Source organism: Aedes aegypti, chromosome 2 (genome assembly GCF_002204515.2).
Source record: "Aedes aegypti strain LVP_AGWG chromosome 2, AaegL5.0 Primary Assembly, whole genome shotgun sequence".
NCBI classification, from domain to species: Eukaryota; Metazoa; Arthropoda; class Insecta; order Diptera; family Culicidae; genus Aedes; species Aedes aegypti.
The window spans coordinates 422,059,435-422,080,370 of record NC_035108.1 but is presented as its reverse complement, the minus strand read 5'-3'; the positions used below and the strand labels follow the sequence as shown (position 1 = coordinate 422,080,370).

At 40.1% G+C, this 20,936-nt stretch overlaps 1 protein-coding gene across 8 annotated transcripts in view; it reads right to left on the bottom strand.

Moving 5' to 3' along the window:
- Window positions 1–992: 992 nt before the first annotated feature.
- The window catches only part of LOC5568929, a 440,477-nt gene continuing 420,533 nt past the window's right edge, over window positions 993–20,936 (bottom strand). For 5 of the 8 annotated variants that reach the window (XM_021847489.1, XM_021847490.1, XM_021847493.1 and 2 more), the window contains 6 exons: window positions 17,647–17,739; window positions 17,155–17,306; window positions 16,907–17,078; window positions 16,620–16,847; window positions 16,365–16,557; window positions 4,160–4,412 (listed from right to left, as the gene is read on the bottom strand). In XM_021847489.1, coding sequence (XP_021703181.1) covers window positions 4,214–4,412; window positions 16,365–16,557; window positions 16,620–16,847; window positions 16,907–17,078; window positions 17,155–17,306; window positions 17,647–17,739 — 1,037 coding nt within the window. In that variant the 3' untranslated portion in view covers window positions 4,160–4,213. Of the gene's footprint in view, window positions 3,312–4,159; window positions 4,413–16,364; window positions 16,558–16,619; window positions 16,848–16,906; window positions 17,079–17,154; window positions 17,307–17,646; window positions 17,740–20,936 lie in introns of those variants that run through there. The other 3 variants (XM_021847494.1, XM_021847496.1, XM_021847495.1) reach the window with 2 other exon arrangements.

Below are 20,936 nucleotides of genomic sequence, written 5' to 3'. Positions count from 1 at the left end.
GATTCCTTAGCGTTATCAAGCTTCGGAAACCCCTAACATTCAAATAGTGAATAACGATTACGCTTCCGAAACTTTAATGATTTTAAATAAATCTAAATGTGTGGTCTTTTCATGGTTCTTTTTTTATTTCTGGTTCCTGTTTAAATTTCTCCAAGAGTTTCTGGAGAATTTCCAGGAACAATCTCTGGAGTAATTACTGAAGGTATCCTTGAAGATATCATGAACGACAAACCTTACGAAATCAGTGTAGGCCACTCTGAAGAAATTACTCCTTAATGGAAGACTCATGAAAAAAATACAGTAATTTTACTAGTAATACTTGTCGTAAGTTCCAAAACCCTTAGAAATATCCTTATGAATATGACAGACAGGATTCCAAAAAAAATCCTTATGAATACGCTTATTTTTGGATCCTGTTTGAATTTATCGATGAGTTTCTTGAAGACTTCGAGAAGGAATATCTGGAGTGATTATTGAAGATATCCTTAGAGATATCCTGAACGACAACCCTAAAAAATCTTACGAAATCAATGTAGGCATCTCTGAAAAAACACCGCTTGATGTTTTAAAGATGTCCTATACGGAACTTTTCGTCGAAACTATCACTTACTTGATAAGAACTTTCTAGAAAAAAAAAATATGAAAGAATCTTTGGAGGAATTTTCCAATTACTTGCCGAATCACTGGAGTAATTGCTGAGTTTCCAGATTGAACTCTTGAAGGTTTATTCACGAAATTCTTGGAGGAATCGTTAAGGAAGCCTTTAATAGAGCTTCTGAAGAAATATTCAGAGAAACAGCTTAAGGAAACTTGAAGGAAATACATGAATCAGTTTCCGATGAAATTGATGGAAGAACCCATGAAAAAAAAACAATACAGAAATACTAATAAAACTTGTCGTAATTCGCAAATGATCTCTTATAAACATCCTTATGAATATGACAGACAGGATTCTATAAAAAATCCATATAAATACTCTTATTTCTGGTTCCTGAGTTCAAGAGTTTCTGGAAAAAAAAATTCTGGGGTAATTACTGAAGATATCCTCAGAGACCCTAGTGAAAGTCTTACGAAATCAGTGTAGGCATCTCTGACGAAATTACCGTTTCACGTTTGAAAGTTTTTCTAAACGGAACATTTGGTCGAAATCATCACTAACTTGATTCTAACTTTCTAGCAAAAAAAAAATATAGAAGAATCTCAGGGAAAACAATTTTGAAAATTTGAAATTTTGAATTAATTTCTTGCTGAATCCCTGGAATAATTGCGAAGCTTTCATGAAGAACATGAACGATGATACTTGTCATAATTCCCAAAAAAAAAACTCTTAAAAATATGTTTAGAGATATGACTGATATCTACAAAAAAAAAAAACTTTTGAATAGTATCATTTCTGGTTCCTGTTTGGATCCTTTTTTGTTTTCTTGGCTTCTGTAAGGTCTCTTTGAGGTTCAAAACTAGACCACTTTTGATTCCTGTTTCGTCACTTTTTTCAGTCATGGGGTCTCTAAAGTTCGTATTTGTTAGACACTCAGTCACTACTGTTATCGATTGAATTACCTACAACACTCTGAAGCGTAACTACCGATTTGTGGGTGGCTCTGTATTGAATGGAGAATCTTGAAATCAATAATGAAAGAAATTCCCCGACTACAGTGCCACCTATGTTCGAAAATGTAATTGGAATCGCTTTTTTCCCCTATATTTGATCGTTTTTCTCCGTACAATCTTCAAGCTCAATTAGCTCCCTCTTAGAATTGATGAATTTAACTCAAATTTCACAGCAGCTTCTGGTGGTCTAAATGAACAAGTTTAGGGGATGTAACTTGAGATTTCTACAGGTTAATTTTATATTTCATATAAAAAATGGGCCACCTCAGAAGTACTGCAAAGTATTGAGATGAACTTTGAGGTGAATTTCAGAAAGCATTGTTTGTTCCACTGATGAAATCACTGATTTCTCTTCTACTGACTGTGTTTAATATTAATTTGTTGAATTGATGTTCTCTGAGTTTTGTGATTTGTTATCTCTTGATTTAGAATATTTGTTATATTTTACAAGACGTGTTTTTCAAATTGTTTTGAAATTATGGTTATCGAATACTACCAATGAGTTTTCATCTGAAGATAGAGATGCTGGTTTTGAGTATCGGAAAGAGCGTTTTATCCTGCTTTGCGTTGTTTTATTTCAATTATGACTCACTTATCAATTAGTAGGGTAAATCAATATGATTTAATAGGTATTAAGTGATTGTTATTCCGTATGTTATACCATTCAAAAGTACTAGAAACTTGTTAAACGAGTTGTTCTTCATAAGATTAGAACCTACCATGTATAACTAGATTTTCAAATATTAATTCCATCAACTTGTTAAAAACGGGAACATTTCTAAGCCAAACCATTCCCGAGCAAAGTCTTCGCTCCAAAATGGCATTCTAACTGAATGATTCTGTCCCATATGGAATCCATTAAGCCTAGCAAAACGTAACTTAATCAACTAAGTACCCAAACCCTTCCCGGTTGTAACCGTTAATAATTTAGGTTAAAAAAGAAAAAGCTTAAAGCGCGCTAAAACAATTGGCCTACCATCTTTTTCTAGGTTTTGACGACAGCTTAACACAAAACAGAAGGATTCTACTCAACGTTGTTCATTTAACATATCTAGATATGGCTTTTTTTCTTCTAATCATCAACCTAGTCGTTACGTTTCCTACAAAACTGTATAAAACCTAATTGCTACACATATCAACTAAACTGGACGAAACTTGATTTCAACTTTATTCCAACAGCAACTGTTGCGCTTCCTGGCGGGTAAATCACCCCATAACTCGTGGACATTTCCGTTCGCTTGAACCGCATTCAAACGTGTTTGTTTTATTCTTTTATCTTTACACACATACATTCAATCCTGTTTTAAAGCTGATTCTGATCTTCCTAATTGAACAAACATTCGTAAACGATCACACGTGACATTTTACACATTTTTTTTTCAACTGCTTTGGACTTAAACCTAGATGACGAATAAACTGTAGATAAATAGATGTATCAATCCAGAGAACAAGGGGAAAAAGTTGGAAGATGGTTACACAATTAGAGTTGATTGATATTTTGTGATTTTTTGTTGTTGTCTTAAGAAGAGTGTGTAATCCTGGGGCAGTTACTAGTCGTCGATATTGCTGCTGTTTGTCTACTGTTAATGGCTGTTCAGCCGTTGTTGTTCACGTGCTTTTGCACCTGATTCAAGATGTCGTTGCACTTCTCGTACATGCTGGTGCTGTTGTTTAGGTTAATGCTGTCCCCGCCGATGTTCCTGGAAAGAGTGAGGTATTTGGTTAATTTCAAACGACAACATATTTATTACAAAAACTTATTTATACATATTATCCATGATTGAAATGAATTAGCTGACATAGAGACATGTATACGATACCAATGCGATTTTATGCACAAACATTGATTGACTGGTGCAGAGTAAGTTGATACCAATTCCAAGCCATACACCATTTTTCAGCCAGATACATTTCTGCAAGCACTCCGAATGGGTGAAGCTCACAGCGAAGCGAATGCTTACTTTTTAACTCCAGAAAATATATTTACCTAACCTCAACCTTTGTTCATTTTCATTCAATATCAGCCTCTCTATTGGCAGCTTTAAATTTTTAACAAAAAAAAAATAATCGCAATACGTTTCTTTGTTTTTTTTTTTCATATTTTCCATCTAGTTTGACAATTTTCAAAATAAATATTCTATTTTCGTAATCTGTGTCTATTTTGATGATTTGTTATCTGATTCCGAAGGTATTACGTTGTTTCTGAAAGAGGGAAGGGGGGAGTTTCTCATATTAAGGTGTCAACCGCCATTTTGTTTTTATTCAATTTATCAAAAAACTAAATACAATGTCAAGTAGAGCTTCTATGAAAAAAAAAAAATAAAAATATAAAGGCTGGTTGTCAAGAATCCAGAATGATAGGTTCCAGAAGTATTAATGTTTTCATTTTTTCACAAAAGACTCTCATCAAAGTTTTGTTTCCATATTGTTATTTGCAATCAAACAAGATAAAAATTGTGTCGTCTGAGATATTTAAGGCTACGTGCCGGTCCACCAAAACATTTCGGAATATCTCCGAAACCAGATAACCAATGATCGAAATCGACACATATTCTATAAAGAGTCGTACACAAATTATGTCACGCTTCAAGAGCTGGCCTGGTCAACGCGGAAATCGCCTGGCATTTTCTCCTTTTCCCTTCATCCGAGCGTGGGTCGAACCTGGGGCTAGTACGTTTTTCCCTTCTTTCCAATTCGATGTAGACGGTGAAAACAGTGAATGTGCTGCATCATGTTCGGAGTTTTTTCTTCTTTCGCTTGTCAAGGCGTATGGTGGGCGGTGGCATCTGCAGTCGAGTACACTGAGGAAATGGGACATGTGGCCATAAGAGAGACACACAATTTTCTTATAAAATAACGACAATAAAGGTGTTTTGTTTTCAATTCAAAAATTTTATAATTACATCAAATTTATGAAACAATCCTCATCATTCAAAAAAAAAAATCATAGGAACTCTATCAAGTAATCATACGCTTTGATCATTGCCTTCCATAAGACAATCTAATGGTACTGATTTTCGTAACAATTTTACACGAAAAAAAAATTAATTACGTGATTTCTTTTTATTGAAACAACATTTCCGATAAAGAAGAAATAAAAATCATTTCTATCCACATTCGGAAGCGGAACCATCTGGCTACAATTTTGGATACAATCAACAGCGTACACAAAGATATCAAGTTCACCCACGAGGAGGAGAAGGATGGAAAACTACCATTTTTGGATCTACTTATCACCAGGGAAGAAAGTTCATCTTACAACTTCGAAATCTACACATCGAATTATTCGTTCCAGCAGAAGATGGCAGCGTTTCACCACATGATCCACAGGATTCAGACTCTACCCCTCAGCGAAGACGGAAAGTCCAAGGAACTGGAATATATCTACGAGACGGCAAGGATCAACGGATACAAGGAAAGGACGACAAAAGCCATCATCGACAAAAAGGAAAGACAGCAAATTCGAAGTGCTTTGACGACCCAATAAAAATTTTGAAAAATCGATGTAGAATGGATTTTTTTGACAAAATATATCACCTATTACAGTTTGGAGACTTTACAAAAGCAATAAATGGTAAATTTTCAAAGAATGCTCTCAGGTCTCAGGTAACAGTGGTCGTGAAATATTGAGCTGTGAAGCAGGCTCGGATTTATCAGAGACGTAACGCCAGAAAGGAGAGGAACCCAAGTTACAATCAAGCTGAACAGCAAGCGTAATTTCTGAACATTGGCTGAATAACCTTCCGGTCGCCGCGCGGTTGACTACCGCCAGACGCACCGCGCTGATGTTTTTTTTTCCCACGTGTTGTACAAAATACAACAGCGTGACTACTGAAGTGTTGATGGTGTTGAAGGCTAAACAATGTGACAGCTTAACAATAATTTAAAGCTAAATATAATGTTGAACAAACTATTAAATCCACTGTCGAAAAATTGTCCCACCGTAAGTTAACAAAAATATACATATCAAAGTTAGGGTAATACACAAAATTAATGCTTATTTAAAAACTGTTTCATTGAATTCATCGAATAACAAATCTCCACATTTAAAGCACTTTAAATGCACACGGGCCCATCGTTTGTCAAGATAAAAAACTCCTGAATTTGGGCTCGGTAACAAAAAGATGAAATTCTACACTCTATCACGGAGATTTTTTCGTCACATTTTTACTCAACCGAACAAAGCGATAGAATGAACTTATATTCCACTTTAATCATAATCGTTGTCAACGCAAGTGACAACAATTAACAGCTGTAATTAAAGATTATCGAGGATTCAAAAAATGATACACGATTATAACAGCTAACTTAATTATTTTCGCATAGCACTGATATCACTTTTCAAGCCTCAATGCAACCTTTAACATAGCTCTTATTCAGACAAGTGGATAAGTTATTCCCTTGCTTCAATAATGTTCACACAGCCTCATGTGGAGCAGATGTCAAGGTTATAAATCAGTGAATCCCAATTCAATTCTTATTTTTAAATATTTTCTTCATCTTTAAATTCCAGCACATGTCTCCACTTCGTATTGGAAACTGCTAGTGGCGTTGATAAAACCCAAAACTATGAACCTATAAACATTCTAACATTTTTTAGATTTATGGTAAAACAATGGATGAATAAACGATCGTTAATCTTTCGAAGGTTGTCATCTTTTCTAAAAATTTAAATGTTATTCAATGGAGCTTGAATAAGCACATACTAGACCTTTATTCAGCATTCCATATAGCTTCAATTAGGCTGAATAAAATCGCCAGATGTTTAGATGTTGAATAGCTGAACAAGAGTGTGTAAAGGCTTTGAACAACTTTCTAGGGGGGTCTAAATAAAACCTAACCGCTAACGGAGCCTGTGCAGTATTGTGCCCTTCCTGTGCTACCCGGAGCAATGCAATGGCGCAGGTGACCTTGTATTTCTCCGAGATAATCGGCTGCTCTTCTTCAGTCTCTAGCCTGAGGCCAAATAAGGGTGGGATTATGCAAAATCATGCAAAATGGTACAGCCCAAGTGGTGCTAGTTCAAGAACCCTACTTTCGTAGAGGGAACTTCTATCTAAGTAACCATGTGCACCCATTTTTTGCTACTTTCAGCAAACTTGAAATGTCAAACTCGCGCTCCATGCCCCGCGCATGCGTGCTCGTTATTAAGCAATCGTTGCTACAGTCATTTCTGAGTTTCACATTCCTTGTTGAGTGCTCGTCCGAGTCAGTCGACTATCGCGCAGTGATATACCGAAACCGAAGTTCACCAGTGTTTTTCCCAAGTATATGGGTTTTTTCCTGGCTACGATCGGAAAGCATACCGCCGATAGTGCACCCGCACAAGGAGCAGCTACCATTGGCCGAGCCCAGATTGGTAGACTGAACATCTTTAACTTGACGATAACCACCAGCATCAATCGGTGGTGATAATACCACAAAAGGCATCATCTAATTCGCACCACGTGGCAAAACAAAAGCGATCGGCGTCATCGTTTCATCGCATCAAAACAAGCTGCAGAAATAGATTGGACCACGCCGGTACATCTGTCCTCGTAGCTAGAGCAGCAGAAAGGAGATTGTAGGTATTGTTCCTCTCCAGTTTCATACCATCCGCATAACTTGGTCGCTGTTAGTCCCCGTTGTTAGAGTGATATTCTCACAGTGGTCTCGAAGTGCTCTTCCGCTCAATTAATTGGCAAATTTTTGATAATTTTTTCAAAACATTTTTTTGGAGTAATATTCACACACCGTGTGACACAGTGGTCCCGGAGTGCTTTATTGCTCAATTATTTTTTTCCGCCTCATTTTTTATTGTGAATATATTTTTTTTTATTGGAAAATTTTTTTTTTGTTAATTTTTTTCCGTTTTTTTTTTTTTTTCGTTCGTTATTTTCTTTTTTTTCGTTAATATTTTTTTTGTAAATATTTTTTTTTCGTTAATTTTTTTTTACACTATTAGGAATTTCTCGCCAAACTAGTTGTAGTACGTGAGTTGGTTATTATTTAATTCCTTTGACAATAGTGTGATTAAATTAAGTGAAGTTAATTCGCTCATTAGCGCTGTGTTGATCTTCCTTTGCGGTAGAGCAAAAATTGCTCCGCAATGGAACCAAATGATACTTGCGGGGGCACGCCGGAATATTTAGTCTCTTCTGACGATGAGTTAGTTTTGGGTCAGATGAATAAAATTCTAAAAACCCAACATAGTGAGGCCATGGAGACCATCGATGATGGTACTCCTTCTCCTCCTTTATCTCCTTCAGCTGTGCCTCCAGTACACTTAGGTACTGCATTATCAGGAGATGTTACGGTAAATCTCTCTGTTCATGACTCACCGCATTCGTCTCAAAAGCAAACGGTTACACATTCTGGTCTGCTTGGCAGTTCAAGCCAATCCCATGCGTTTTCCCCCTCTGGTTCCTCATCGAACCCGGCACCCCCCCGCCATAAAGCTTACCCACCCGGATCTAACGGTCCCTTTCTGGTTTTCTTTCGGCCCAAAGCGAATGGAAAACCGTTGAACAAATTCCAAATTGAAAGGGATCTGGCAAAAACGTTTCGAGGTATCCTCGAGATCGATTCACCCAGCCGTGATAAGTTGCGTGTCACAGTCAGTGATCGCGACCAGGCGAACAAAATTGCTGCCTTTGAGCTCTTTTTGATGGAGTACAGAGTCTACATTCCCAGTCGCTAGGTCGAATGTTATGGAGTGGTCACGGTGCACAATTTGACTCGCGCAGACATCATGTCGGGAGCTGGTGGGTTTAAAAATCGTGCCGTTCCGCTGGCTCATGTTCTTGATGCCAATCAAATGAACGAAGTGTTGCCTGATGGCTCAAAACAGCCGTCAAATTCGTTCCGTGTAACCTTCTCCGGTTCGGCCTTACCAAGCGTCCTCGTGATTGGGCGTCTTCGGTTACCTGTTCGTCTCTATGTACCGACGGTTATGCACTGTGAAAAGTGCCGGCAGTTGGGCCACACTGCACCTTACTGCAGCAACAAACCACGTTGTAGTAAGTGTGGCGAACAACATGCCGAAGGTTCCTGCAATATGGAGCCAAAATGTACCTCTTGCGGCCAAGCTCCTCACGAACTCAGTGCATGCCCGAAGTACATAGAGCGGGAGAAACATACCATAAACTCTCTGAAACAGCGGTCCAGGCGTTCTTATGCAGACATGCTGAAAAAGATCGCTCCGACTGTTGCTCCATCGGCCCATACCTTTCAAAGCAACAATATCTTCGCATCCCTGCCGGATAACGATCAATGCTCTGACTCTGAGGATGGAGAAGAGTATACAATAATTGAGACAGGGACGAAAAGGAAGCGTTACAAAACGGCGCTTGAAGCAACAGGCTTCTCAGAATGTCCCTGTTGATCAAATCGCTTCTTCAAAGCCTTTGACAAAATCAAGAAATGGCGGAATCACCAAAAAGGGGTCACCTCCAGGCTTCAAGTTTTCAGCTGGAGAATTTCCGTCACTTCCGGGAACTTCTAAAACCCCAGTTGTCCCAGTTTTTTGCCCGGAAGAACAACCAATTCGTCAGCAGGAGCAAAATAATGCTTCCGGAAAACTGACTCTTTCTGGGATAGTGGATTTCATTTTCGAAATGTTTCAATTCTCACCCGAAACGAGGAACCTGCTCAACATGGCACTTTCCTTGGTGAAACCTTTTCTGAAGCAAATAGCTTCAAAGTGGCCGATTCTTGACTCGTTTGTATCTTTCGATGGCTAATATGGTCAATGAGGTCGGAGATATGATCGAAGTACTACAGTGGAATTGTAGAAGTCTTTTAAAAAATATGGAGGCGTTCAAATTTTTAGTACACAGTACTCGCTGCGACATATTTGCTCTCTGTGAAACATGGCTCACTTCTGATAAAAATATCTCTTTCCACGATTTTAATATTATTCGTCTGGATCGAGGGGATGGATATGGAGGGGTGCTCTTAGGGATTAGCAAGCATCACTCCTTTTATAGAATCGATTTCCCCTTGATGACAGGCATTGAAGTAGTTGCATGTCATATTACAGCCCGAGGTAAAAGCCTCAGCATAGCCAGTGTGTACATACCGCCAAACGCTACAATGTCTCGCAGAGATTTAGCGGCAATATGCGAAGCTATGCCTGCGCCATGGTTGGTCCTAGGAGATTTTAATTCTCATGGTACAGCCTGGGGGTCACCGAGGGACGACAATCGCGCAACCTTAATATATGATCTTTGCGACTACTTCAATCTGACCATTTTGAACACTGGGGAAGCAACACGAATAAAACCTCCAGATCCCCCTAGTATGTTAGACCTCTCAATCTGTTCGAATTCATTATCATTGGATTGCATGTGGAAAGTAATTCAGGATCCCCATGGTAGTGATCACCTGTCTATCAAAATTTCAGTTACCAATAATTCGTGTCGAACACACCAGATCGACGTAGCGTATGACCTCACGAAGCATATCGACTGGGGAAAATATGCTGAAGCGATCTCCGTAGGTGAGCAATCGGTCGAGATACTTCCTCCGCTGGAAGAATATCAATTCTTATCCGCGTTGATTATAAACAGTGCTCTTCAAGCGTAAACCGGTTCCAGGATCTTCAGTACGACGTCGGCCACCCACCCCGTGGTGGGATAGCGAATGCTCCGGAGTCTATCGCGAAATATCAGATGCGTTTAAAGAATATCGGAAACGTGGCACGCGCGATAACTACGATCGGTATTGTTCTCTTGACCGCAAGTTCAAGAGCCTCGTGAAAGCAAAGAAACGCGGTTTCTGGAGGAATTTCGTTAATGGTCTATCACGGGAAACGTCGATGCGAACTCTTTGGACGGTTGGAAGAAGAATGCGCAATGCGGTATCGGTAAATGAGGATCGTGAAAGCTCTTTTCGATGGATATTCGACTTCGCGAAGAAAGTTTGCCCGGATTCTGTCCAAGTGCAAACGATCACACGAGATTATCCAGACGAAAGGAATGAAATGGACTCAACTTTTTCGATGGCAGAATTCTCACTCGCTCTCCTTTCATGTAACAATTCTGCCCCAGGTATGGACAGGATTAAGTTCAACTTGCTCAAAACCCTCCTAGACGTCGCAATGAGGCGCTTGTTGAACTTATTCAATGCATTCTTGGAGAGCAACATTGTTCCGGATGATTGGAGACAAGTGAGAGTTATTGCCATCCAAAAACCAGGAAAGCCTGCTTCGGACTACAACTCGTACCGTCCTATTGCGATGTTGTCGTGTCTTCGAAAGTTGTTCTTCTTCTTCTTTTCTGGCGTTACGTCCCCACTGGGACAGAGCCTGCTTCTCAGCTTAGTGTTCTTATGAGCACTTCCACAGTTATCAACTGAGAGCTTACTATGCCAATGACCATTTTTGCACGCGTATATCGTGTGGCAGGTACGAAGATACTCTATGCCCTGGGAAGTCGAGAAAATTTTCAACCCGAAAAGATCCTCGACCGGTGGGATTCGAACCCACGACCCTCAGCTTGGTCTTGCTGAATAGCTGCGCGTTTACCGCTACGGCTATCTGCCACCCCCCCCGAAAGTTGTTAGAGAAGATGATTCTCTTTCGGCTGGACAAATGGGTTGAATCGAATGGCCTTCTCTCAGATACTCAATTTGGATTCCGCAGAGGCAAAGGAACGAGCGATTGTCTTGCGTTGCTTTCTACTGAAATTCAACTGGCCTATGCTCAAAAAGAAGACAGCTTGCGGATGACGCCGTTGTTTCTGTCACAGGACCAGAGGCGGACGATTTGCAAGGACCGTTGCAAGATACTCTGGACAATTTGTCCGCCTGGGCTGTAAAGCTGGGTATCGAATTCTCTCCGGAGAAAACTGAGTTAGTTGTCTTTTCTAGGAAGGAACTCTCTCAAGGTTTATCACATATGTATTTAGGGGTCTGGTTTGATTCTAAATGCACCTGGGGAAAACAAATAAGATATCTGTATCAGAAGTGTCAACAACGAATCAACTTCATGCGTACACTCACAGGAACATGGTGGGGAGCCCACCCGGATGATCTGATAAAGCTATATCGCACCACGATTTTGTCGGTTCTTGAATACGGTAGTTTTTGCTTCCAATCCGCCGCGAAAACACACATTCTGAAGCTCCAGCGTATTCAGTATCGCTGTCTTCGGATCGCTTTAGGCTGTATGAACTCGACTCATACCATGAGCTTAGAGTTATTAGCAGGAATACTGCCTTTATCAGATCGGTTCGTGGAATTGTCGTTAAGGTTCCTCATCCGCTGTGAAGTGTTAAACCCGTTGGTAATTGAAAATTTTGAGAAGCTAATCGACCGAAATCCTCAAACAAGATTTATGACATTGTACTACGTGTACATGACTCTGGAGGTTAACCCTTCTTTGAATCTTCCCAATCACGGTTGCTTCCCTGATTTCTCAAGTTCCGCTGTAGTTTTTGATCTGACCATGAAGCAAGATATCCGTGGAATACCAGATCTGCTTCGTTCGGAGCAAATACCAAAAATCTTTGCAAGCAAGTTCGATCACGCCAGCTGCGATAAAAGGTTTTACACAGACGGGTCAAAAACAAATGATTCCACTGGATTTGGTGTATATAACGAGTTTCATAGCGCCGCATATAAACTTCAGAACCCTTGTTCCGTGTATGTCGCAGAATTAACGGCTATACATTACGCATTAGAGCGAATTGCCTCTCTTCCCTCTGATCAATATTTCATTTTTACGGATAGCCTTAGCTCCATAGAGGCTATTCGTTCAATGAGGCCGGTAAAGCACTCTCCGTATTTCCTCGGTGAAATACGATCTACATTGAGTGCTCTATCGAATGAATCATATACTATCACCTTGGCCTGGGTCCCTTCGCATTGCTCGATTCCGGGCAATGAGAAAGCGGACTCGCTTGCCAAGGTGGGCGCTATGGAAGGCGATATTTATGATCGACAAATCGCCTTCAATTCCCGCGGGTATCGAAGAAGCCGTGGTTCAAGGGGTTGGACTTAAGCCGAGACTTTATTAAGGTAATGTGTCGTCTTATGTCCAATCACTACTCTCTAGGCTCTCACTTCTATCGAATAGGGCTCACAGATAGCAATCACTGCAGCTGCGGTGCAGGTTACCAAGATATCAACCACGTAGTTTGGGAATGCCCCGAATACGGTTTTGCCAGATCTGATTTTTGTGCAACCCTCAGGGCCCAAGGGAAACCAGAAAAGGAAGACATTAGGGATGTGTTGGGTAAACTTGACTTTATGTACATAAAGGTTTTGTACAATTTTTTGAAACAAGCTAACATCATTGTTTAACTCCCCTTTCTTGTCGGTCCACTTGTCCACCTTGTGTCCCCTCGAAACCCGTCTTCTTGTATCGTTACAGGTTGTCATTGTCCACTCAACGTTCGACCAGCAGCAAAGCAAACACGTCACAACTTAAAGCTGCTGAATGTCAACGGAACGATCCCATTGTCCTATCCCTTCCTTGAAATTATTGTTACCCCTAACCTCGACCAAACCGCGAGTTTTTCGGTTCCCCAAAACTAACATAGAAAATTAAGAAAACACCATGAATTTGTATTCAAAATCAAAAGAACTCGGCTCCGTAATGCCTAATGGCGCATGAGCCTAACAAATAAATGATTAAGTAAAAAAAAAATTTCTGAGTTAACTACCAGAGATGTATGTGCTGTCACAATCGATGTTTCTGTTGGTGACCTCAACATGAAATACGTCTATTGTTACATGACGAACCGTCCCCAACGGATGACTTGAAACGAGTTGTCATACACTGGGTAAAAAAAGGCCTTCCATTGATTGTGGGCAGTGATGCCAATACTCATCACATCAATTTGAGAGGCTGCAGTCTGATGGAGTACTTGAGTAGTACAGATCTTGGATTACTTAACATAGGCAATCGCCCAACCTTCATGGTATCTAATAGAGAAGAAGTATTAAACATAACGCTCTGCTCGAATAGAATCAGTCACGAGTTGACTAATTGGCATGTATCAGATGAGGAATCATTATCTGATCATCGCTTTGTTCTCCTGAACGATCCGACTGGACAAAATCCTAGCAAAATCTAAGGATTTCCAAGTGAACGAAATTCGTTTACCTAATGGTGATTTCACTTCTTCTGAATGGATGGATGGAATTCGACCTTTACGTCTTTTTGGCATTGGGATTAATGTATCTGATCAGGTAAAGTATGTCGGAGTCGTTCTAGATTCCAAACTTTTATGGACAGCTCACATTGATTTCAGAGTCAAGAAAGCTTGCAGGGCTTTTGGTCAATGCCGGCGAACCTTTGGTAAAACCTGGACCTCAAACCCAAGTATATCAAATGGATTTACACAACAGTTGTTTGACCAATATTGGCATATGGATGTCTAGTGTAGTGGCAAAAGGGCGAAGTGAGAACAATCCAATCAAAATTGGACCATATCCATAGGATGTGCTTGATGGCGATGTCTGGTGCGTTCTCTACAACTCCCACAGCAGCGCTCGAGGCCCTCGACGTTGCGCCACTACACAAACATCTTAAACAAGAAGCACTTTCTTGCTCTTACCGTTTATGGGTATTAGATCTACTGAAGTAAAATCCAGTGAATCGTAGATCTACACACACTTCGTTTTTTCCACTTTTGGTGAATTGGGACAAAATTGTCCTTTCTCCAAATGATCTCACAATTGCTTGTCACTTTTCTTACAGGACATTTACTACACAATTCCCTTCACGGGAAGAGTGGACGTCTGGCTATTTGGGAAGAAGTATATCAAACAATGTAGTATGTTACACTGATGGCTTCCTTCTTGAAGGTAGAGCTAGTGGAGGTGTATATTCTCGTGAGCTAAGGCTGAATCAGTTTTAGTCACTTGATAGAAACTGCACCGTTTTTCAGGCGGAAATATTTGCTCTTATGTGTGGAGTTCAATCAGCACTTCAACAGCCTGTAATGGGTAAAGTCATATACTTCTGTTCAGATAGTCAGGTTGCTATAAAAGCTCTTGCTTCGGTCAACTCAAGGTCGAAGCTTGTTTTCGCATGTCGAACTCAAATTGAGGAATTCAATTCAGTCAACTCTGTAAACCTTATATGGGTACCTGGCCCTTCTACCATAGCTACTAACATAGTTTTAATAATTTAAAAAAAATTCTACCACAGCTGAAAATGATGAGCTAGCTCGCGATGGAGCATCGCATGACTTCATTGGCCCTGAGCTATTCCAATTTCGAAGTGCTGGGAGAAGCTTCAGATAAATTCTTGGGCGGCAACACAGCACAAGCAATATTGGAATAGTTTGGAGTCATGCCGTCAAACAAAGTTGTACATTACTGAGCCATCTCCAAGGGTGGCGAAGTGGCGAAGTATTTAACAAATCTGTCAAAGCAGAATTGCAGTCTCTTGGTCAGAGCGTTGACAGGCCACTGCCGACTCAACTATCACATGGCAAATATACAGCGTGCTGATACATTTGCTACCGTGAATCGCAAGTCAGTATGAGAAAATGGGCTGTGAAGTTTCAAACTCGTTTTCCATACGAATATCTAAAAAATTGTAGAGGATTGCAACATTTTCAAATCTCAATGAAACTTTGAGATTTTTTTTTACTACGATATATTTCCGAGAAAAATATAAAGATGAACAAAACCCGGTTATTTTTTGTGTTACACGGTGCAGAAATCAGTAGTGGGTCTAATATGCGGTTACTTTTCATTATGAGACAATTTGACATGCTGTTTTACCTATTTTTTCCGAACAATTCTTATTATCTCATTAGTGCAGCTGAATGAGCATTGGAAGGTTCGAATCCTCTGAGCAGAATCCCAATAGAGAAACTTAAAAGTAGATGGAGTACCGTGTACCTTTTAATTCCGCTCCTAAATGCTTATCTTTGACAGATACGCGTATTTCGACTACCACTTGCAGTCTTCTTCAGTGTCAGTTACTCGTATCCATTAGAAGATATGTTGAAAACTGAACTCAACTCAATTTTGACGAAAATACAAATGGGACTTACTTGCGATTCACGGCAGTTTGTGTGTGATAGTTGTCATTCCGATTACAAAACTTCGTATTATCTGATAGGGAGCCGCATTCTATTCTTGTCACTTTTGATTCACTTCGGCAGTGGGGTGTTTTGAAAGCTACTGAGCTCATATTTGGCCACAATATGAATCACATTGAAGTGCTTCTTATGCCAAAGTTTCAGACAATTCGGCCGAGAAAAAACCCCTATGCCAAAGTGAATCATGGAGGTGCCCAAGTAGCTCTGCACCCTATATAACTGTCTAGTTTTCGCGCAACTGCGATTCCGATTACTTGGTAAACACTTGTTAAGTGAAACTGATTTCAGAAGCCTGAATCTTCAGGTCATTCTGTTATTCTTAACCCGCTGTGATAATGAGTTATAGGCTCTCTTTACGCTCATGCGCTTTACAGTGCTCTTTATAGGACGCTGTTTGAACACATTGTGGTATAAAGCTACATGCTCCCATTTCGCTTATGCGATTGTCCCTCTTCAAGGGACCCCATCCCTGTGTCCTCCCATCTCTCCTTTCCCATTCCCATCGCATCTGGTAGAAGATAAAATAGGCTCAATTCTCCCAATTGGCGGAAAACGTGCCTATGTCGCCGGCCTTCTGATACCTGGGGTATGAACCCCAAATTTCTCACGTTACAAGAAACTTCTCCCTTTGCAAAGTATTTTTCAGAGAATTACTATAAAGTGTACTATAAATAGTAGCAAAATTGAATAAACGAATTGTTAAGTACCTACCTATTCGTGACCTTCGTCAGCATATTCTGTGTCATGATGACTGCATTTTCCAGCTCCTTGATCATGAGTGAGTTGTTCCGTCCACTTCCGCCACCGGACTCGTCGTTGGACTTTAGCCGCTGATGCAGCTGAATCACCGAGGTCGTTGTTTGTACCAATTGGTTGATGATGTTGGAGCACAGTTGGTTGGTTACTACAAAAATACAATGATGAGTTACCGATTACGATTACCAAGATCAAGTCCTGAAATCTTACTGTCGCTATTATCCAGATCGCCATCCTTAATCATCGTCTCCATCTCCATGTTGGTAGTGGGAGCCTTCTTCGCATTCAGGCTAGCATTCACGTTCGCTATCCGCTTGTGCTCCAGGGCGATACTTCGAGGTCGTGGCGGCACTGCCGGCTTCTGCGTCACCGTACTCACCGTACTGGTGGGCGATTCCTCCGAGCTGGACTCATCCTGGGCGGCGGATGCAATGTTCACTGCAATTGGGAAGATCGGTTTAATAATTGTCCAGAATTAAGAAGTGGTTCAGTATTACCACTACTGTAAGCACTCTGAAGACCCTTCCGTCGGTTGATAATTCCGGCTGCGCTTCGGGGATTAATGTACTTGCCGTTATTTCCGTTGTTAGTTCCATTGACTTTGTTCTGTGAACTGATGGTTGGTTTCATCAGGCCTCCCCTGGTTGGTGGTTCGGGTTCCGAGTCGCTCTAATAAAATGATGCAATATTAAGAAGGGATTATCAGAAACGTGTATTCCGGAAAATTAATCTTTAGTATTCTCACCGCTTGATTCAACATGCCAACCGAAACACTCCGTACTCCCATTCCAGACGAAAGTGAAGCGCCACCCTTCCCAACCGAAGATGTACTCCGTTTTGGGGCATTTCGCTGTTGGACCGATCCTCTACTGCTAGGCACCGGTTTGTAATTGTTAGCTGTTCAAATACAGATGTGCATTTTAGTAACGTTTGAAAGACCAATCGAGCAAAAATGACCCCTTCCTGCTTTGCAAAATTAAGCCAAACAAAAGCTAACCGGATTAGAGTTAATCAATCCACTCAAAACAAAGTTTTCTGTCAATGAGAAGTATGTAGCTTGAAATCTGTAGGGACTTTTCATTTGTTCATTGAACTGGCTTAAAGCAACCTTAAAATTGAACCTGCAGATTGGGGCAGTTGCAAACTAAGATAACTTAATTCTAATACTTCGTTCCATGAAGGAATCTTATAATAGCTAAGAAATAATTCCTTAATTAAAATCATTTAATGAGTTTACCTTTTCCCATACTCAAATCACTAAGCGAGCAAGCACGTCTAATCGTCGACTCATCACTATCTTGCGCAGAGATTAAGCTTCGGGGATTACCGCCTACAAACGCCGGAAGAAAAGAAGACGAAGAACAGGGTTTTTTTTTGTGGAACAAGGTTTGAATAAATATTTTTTTCGTTGGGTTCATCATTCGATATTTTTTTTTTTTTTTGTTGGATGGTTTTGAAAAAAGAACATTTAAGTAGTCTAATTAAAGGTTGTTATCACATTTGAAAGAATTAAGTGTCAATTGAAATTATGAATATGTGAGATACAGGAAGTTTTAACATTTTTTAGTTACAGGCAGCTACGAACGGAATTGTAACGGAGTTATACGAAGATACTAAATTGGAGAGGGCTATTCGTATTGAGACTATAGATTGGAATGCATTGTGTACAATGATGAATCATAGAACCCGAGGGCGAATAAGTTTTGATTTGTATCTAACTACGAGCTCAGTTGACTTAAAGGGGGTAATAAAATGATTGATACTAAGCATTTCTAATATACAGCAAAAGATGGAGTTGGAGAGTTAATTGACGGTACTGTTGAGGATTAGGGCAACAGAAGCGATGGGAGGTAATGTGACATTGATGTTTGATTATTTAGAAAAGTATTGTATCTTGCCAAATAAAAGAAACGAAAATGTTTGTATGGACAAGGCAAGAATGGTGGAAAATCGATTTAATCAAAATTTAATCGTGCAATTTAAACCACACTACAGCCAATATGAAATTTTAAGTACTATTCTGCATGCTGGTGAATTATATCACTAAAAGGTAATAAATTATACTTTAAATTTCATGAGAACATTTAAAAAATCCGTATGTTATACAAACTCTAGCTAAAAATTGTTACGTGCTGCAACATTCCTAAGAACGGTATCGGATTCAGCAACCCAAAATTTTCTAGAGACACATGATTTGATCTTTGTGGCAGACGTAACAATTTTATTTTTGTTTCGTTGTCTGTCAGAGCGACAGACGTCTATCGAGTGAAAGGAAATGATCTATCACCTGACAGCAAATAGAAGATCAGACAGAATGTATTTAACGTTAACGTTCAACGCACCGTCTTTGTAATCATCGTCATCATCGAAACTTCAAAAGCAGTTTTTCTTATCAAAACTTAGAATTATTCGATGAAAATGTGTTTACTGTATTTCGGTTGGAGAATAGAATACAGTGAACACATTTTGCTGTAAATTTTCTTGTTTTTAAACGAAAAAGCTGCTTTTGAAAATTACGAAATCAATGACGGATCCTGCCTCCTTAACTGCCAACTGAAAACTGCGCCGCGTATTAATATGTAACTTTAATCAGTATTTATATAAAGATTTAAATATGTTTGTTTTGTAAATCATCGGCCCATTTATCACAACAAAATGGCGAGAAGTATTTTCGGTGCCAGTTTCGCAAAATTCAGCTTTCCCGTCGCGTGAAAGTCTGATTTTACAGTCGACCAAAGTTCTCATGTGCAGTGATAAAAGCTGAGATTAGTATCATGCCGGATCCAACTCTGCAACAGAATGGCGTAGGTATCGCAGCAGCCAAATTCCAACCAAGATGCTAACGCAAATTCTACAACAACAACAACATTTCTCGCATACTCTGAGATAACGCCCTAAAAGCCATTGGTAACCATGTGTGTAGCTCGTTGTTTCTGAGCAAGTGAAGGAATAAACGTCCAAACCATCATCACTGGTAGGTAGATAATGTCCTTTCTTCACCATAGAGTTGTTAAACAAGGTGTAAATTCATTCAAATGCTCAGAAACAATGAGCTACACACATGGTTACCAATGACTTTTAGGGCGAGATCATAAGTTATGCGAGATTTGATGACGCAGCCCACTCAGCAGGTTTCAGCTACCCAGCTGACATTTCAGAAGATGTCAGGAGACGAAACTGTTTTGGACTAGCTCTCCAGAAACATCACCGAGTTCATCTATGATCCGGAGCAAGGCTGTGCTTTCGACTCTTGGTACGCACGGTATGCGGATTTGTTCGACAAAGATGCGGAAATTGAATCCAGCAGCGCATGAACGGTTTAAGCAAAGACAAATTAAAGACCTTCATGTCCCTTGCAAATGCCCAAAATTTTATGGCTCATAAGGTAATCTAGAATGCCGTGAAAAGTGTACTGCGATGTGTCAAACTTGGGTACCTTTTGCACTACCGAGGGACCAAATGCAGTACTAGAAGTGGTACCCAATCTGAGCCCGAGTGCGACGGACCTGGTTTAAGGGCCGTCCATTAATTACGCATGACAATTTTGGCGATTTTTTTGTATAGCGCGTTCAATTTTTAAACCTCTAACTCCTCATAATCCCTTACGTAATTAATGGACGGCCCCTTGCCAGCTTCATTTTGTCTAGATTGTCAAAGGAGTTAAGGTTTAAGGCTCAAGTGAAAATGGTGCAAAATTCTCTTTTTTAATAGACAAATCGAAGAAAATAAAAACACACAGCTCTTTTATTTGCCAAATAAAAAGGCTGTATGTTTTTATTTTTATTAATTTGTCGTTTTAAAAGGAGAAAACTGCTTTTTAAATTCTGGCTTTTGTGCCACTTTCTCTTGCCCCTTAATGAAACAGTCCCGAAATTAAAAACCAGTTTTGGATCTCCAGTGTCAGTGTTTCACCCAGACATGCGAACTGTTAACAATTTCTACCGCCGTTCATCGATTCTGTCAGTCAGTTACAATACGAAGCAACAGCAGCACCAACGGTTCACACACTGCTTGAATGTTTTTCTTCCTCCTCGATGATTGTTTTCGGACAGCTATCCCGCCCACTTCCTCTACCAGAAAACATCTACACGAAGATGACCGGATGTAGGGTCTTCAGTCATATTGACCTGTCCGACGCATATCTCAAGTGGAAGTGGACCCCCGAGATCAATATCTGCTAACAGTTAAAACCAATAAGAGACTTTTCCGCTACACACACCTGACACCTGACATAGAATCAGCTCCGGACGCATTCCAGCAGATCATGGATGCAGTGTTGAGTGGCATCAAAAAGACCTGTGGTTATTTGGATGACGTGTTAGTCGGTGGTCGTACGCAAGAAGAGCATGACCACAATCGAAAACAAGTGCTTTGACGTCTGGAAGATTACGGATTGAGAAATGCAGTTTCAACATGAAATAAGTGGAATACTTGGGGCAAATTATGGATGGAGATGATATCAGACCCGATCCGGAAAAGACTTCAGCTATATGTGTTCGGGCGATCGTGAGCAAAGAAAGCAAGAAC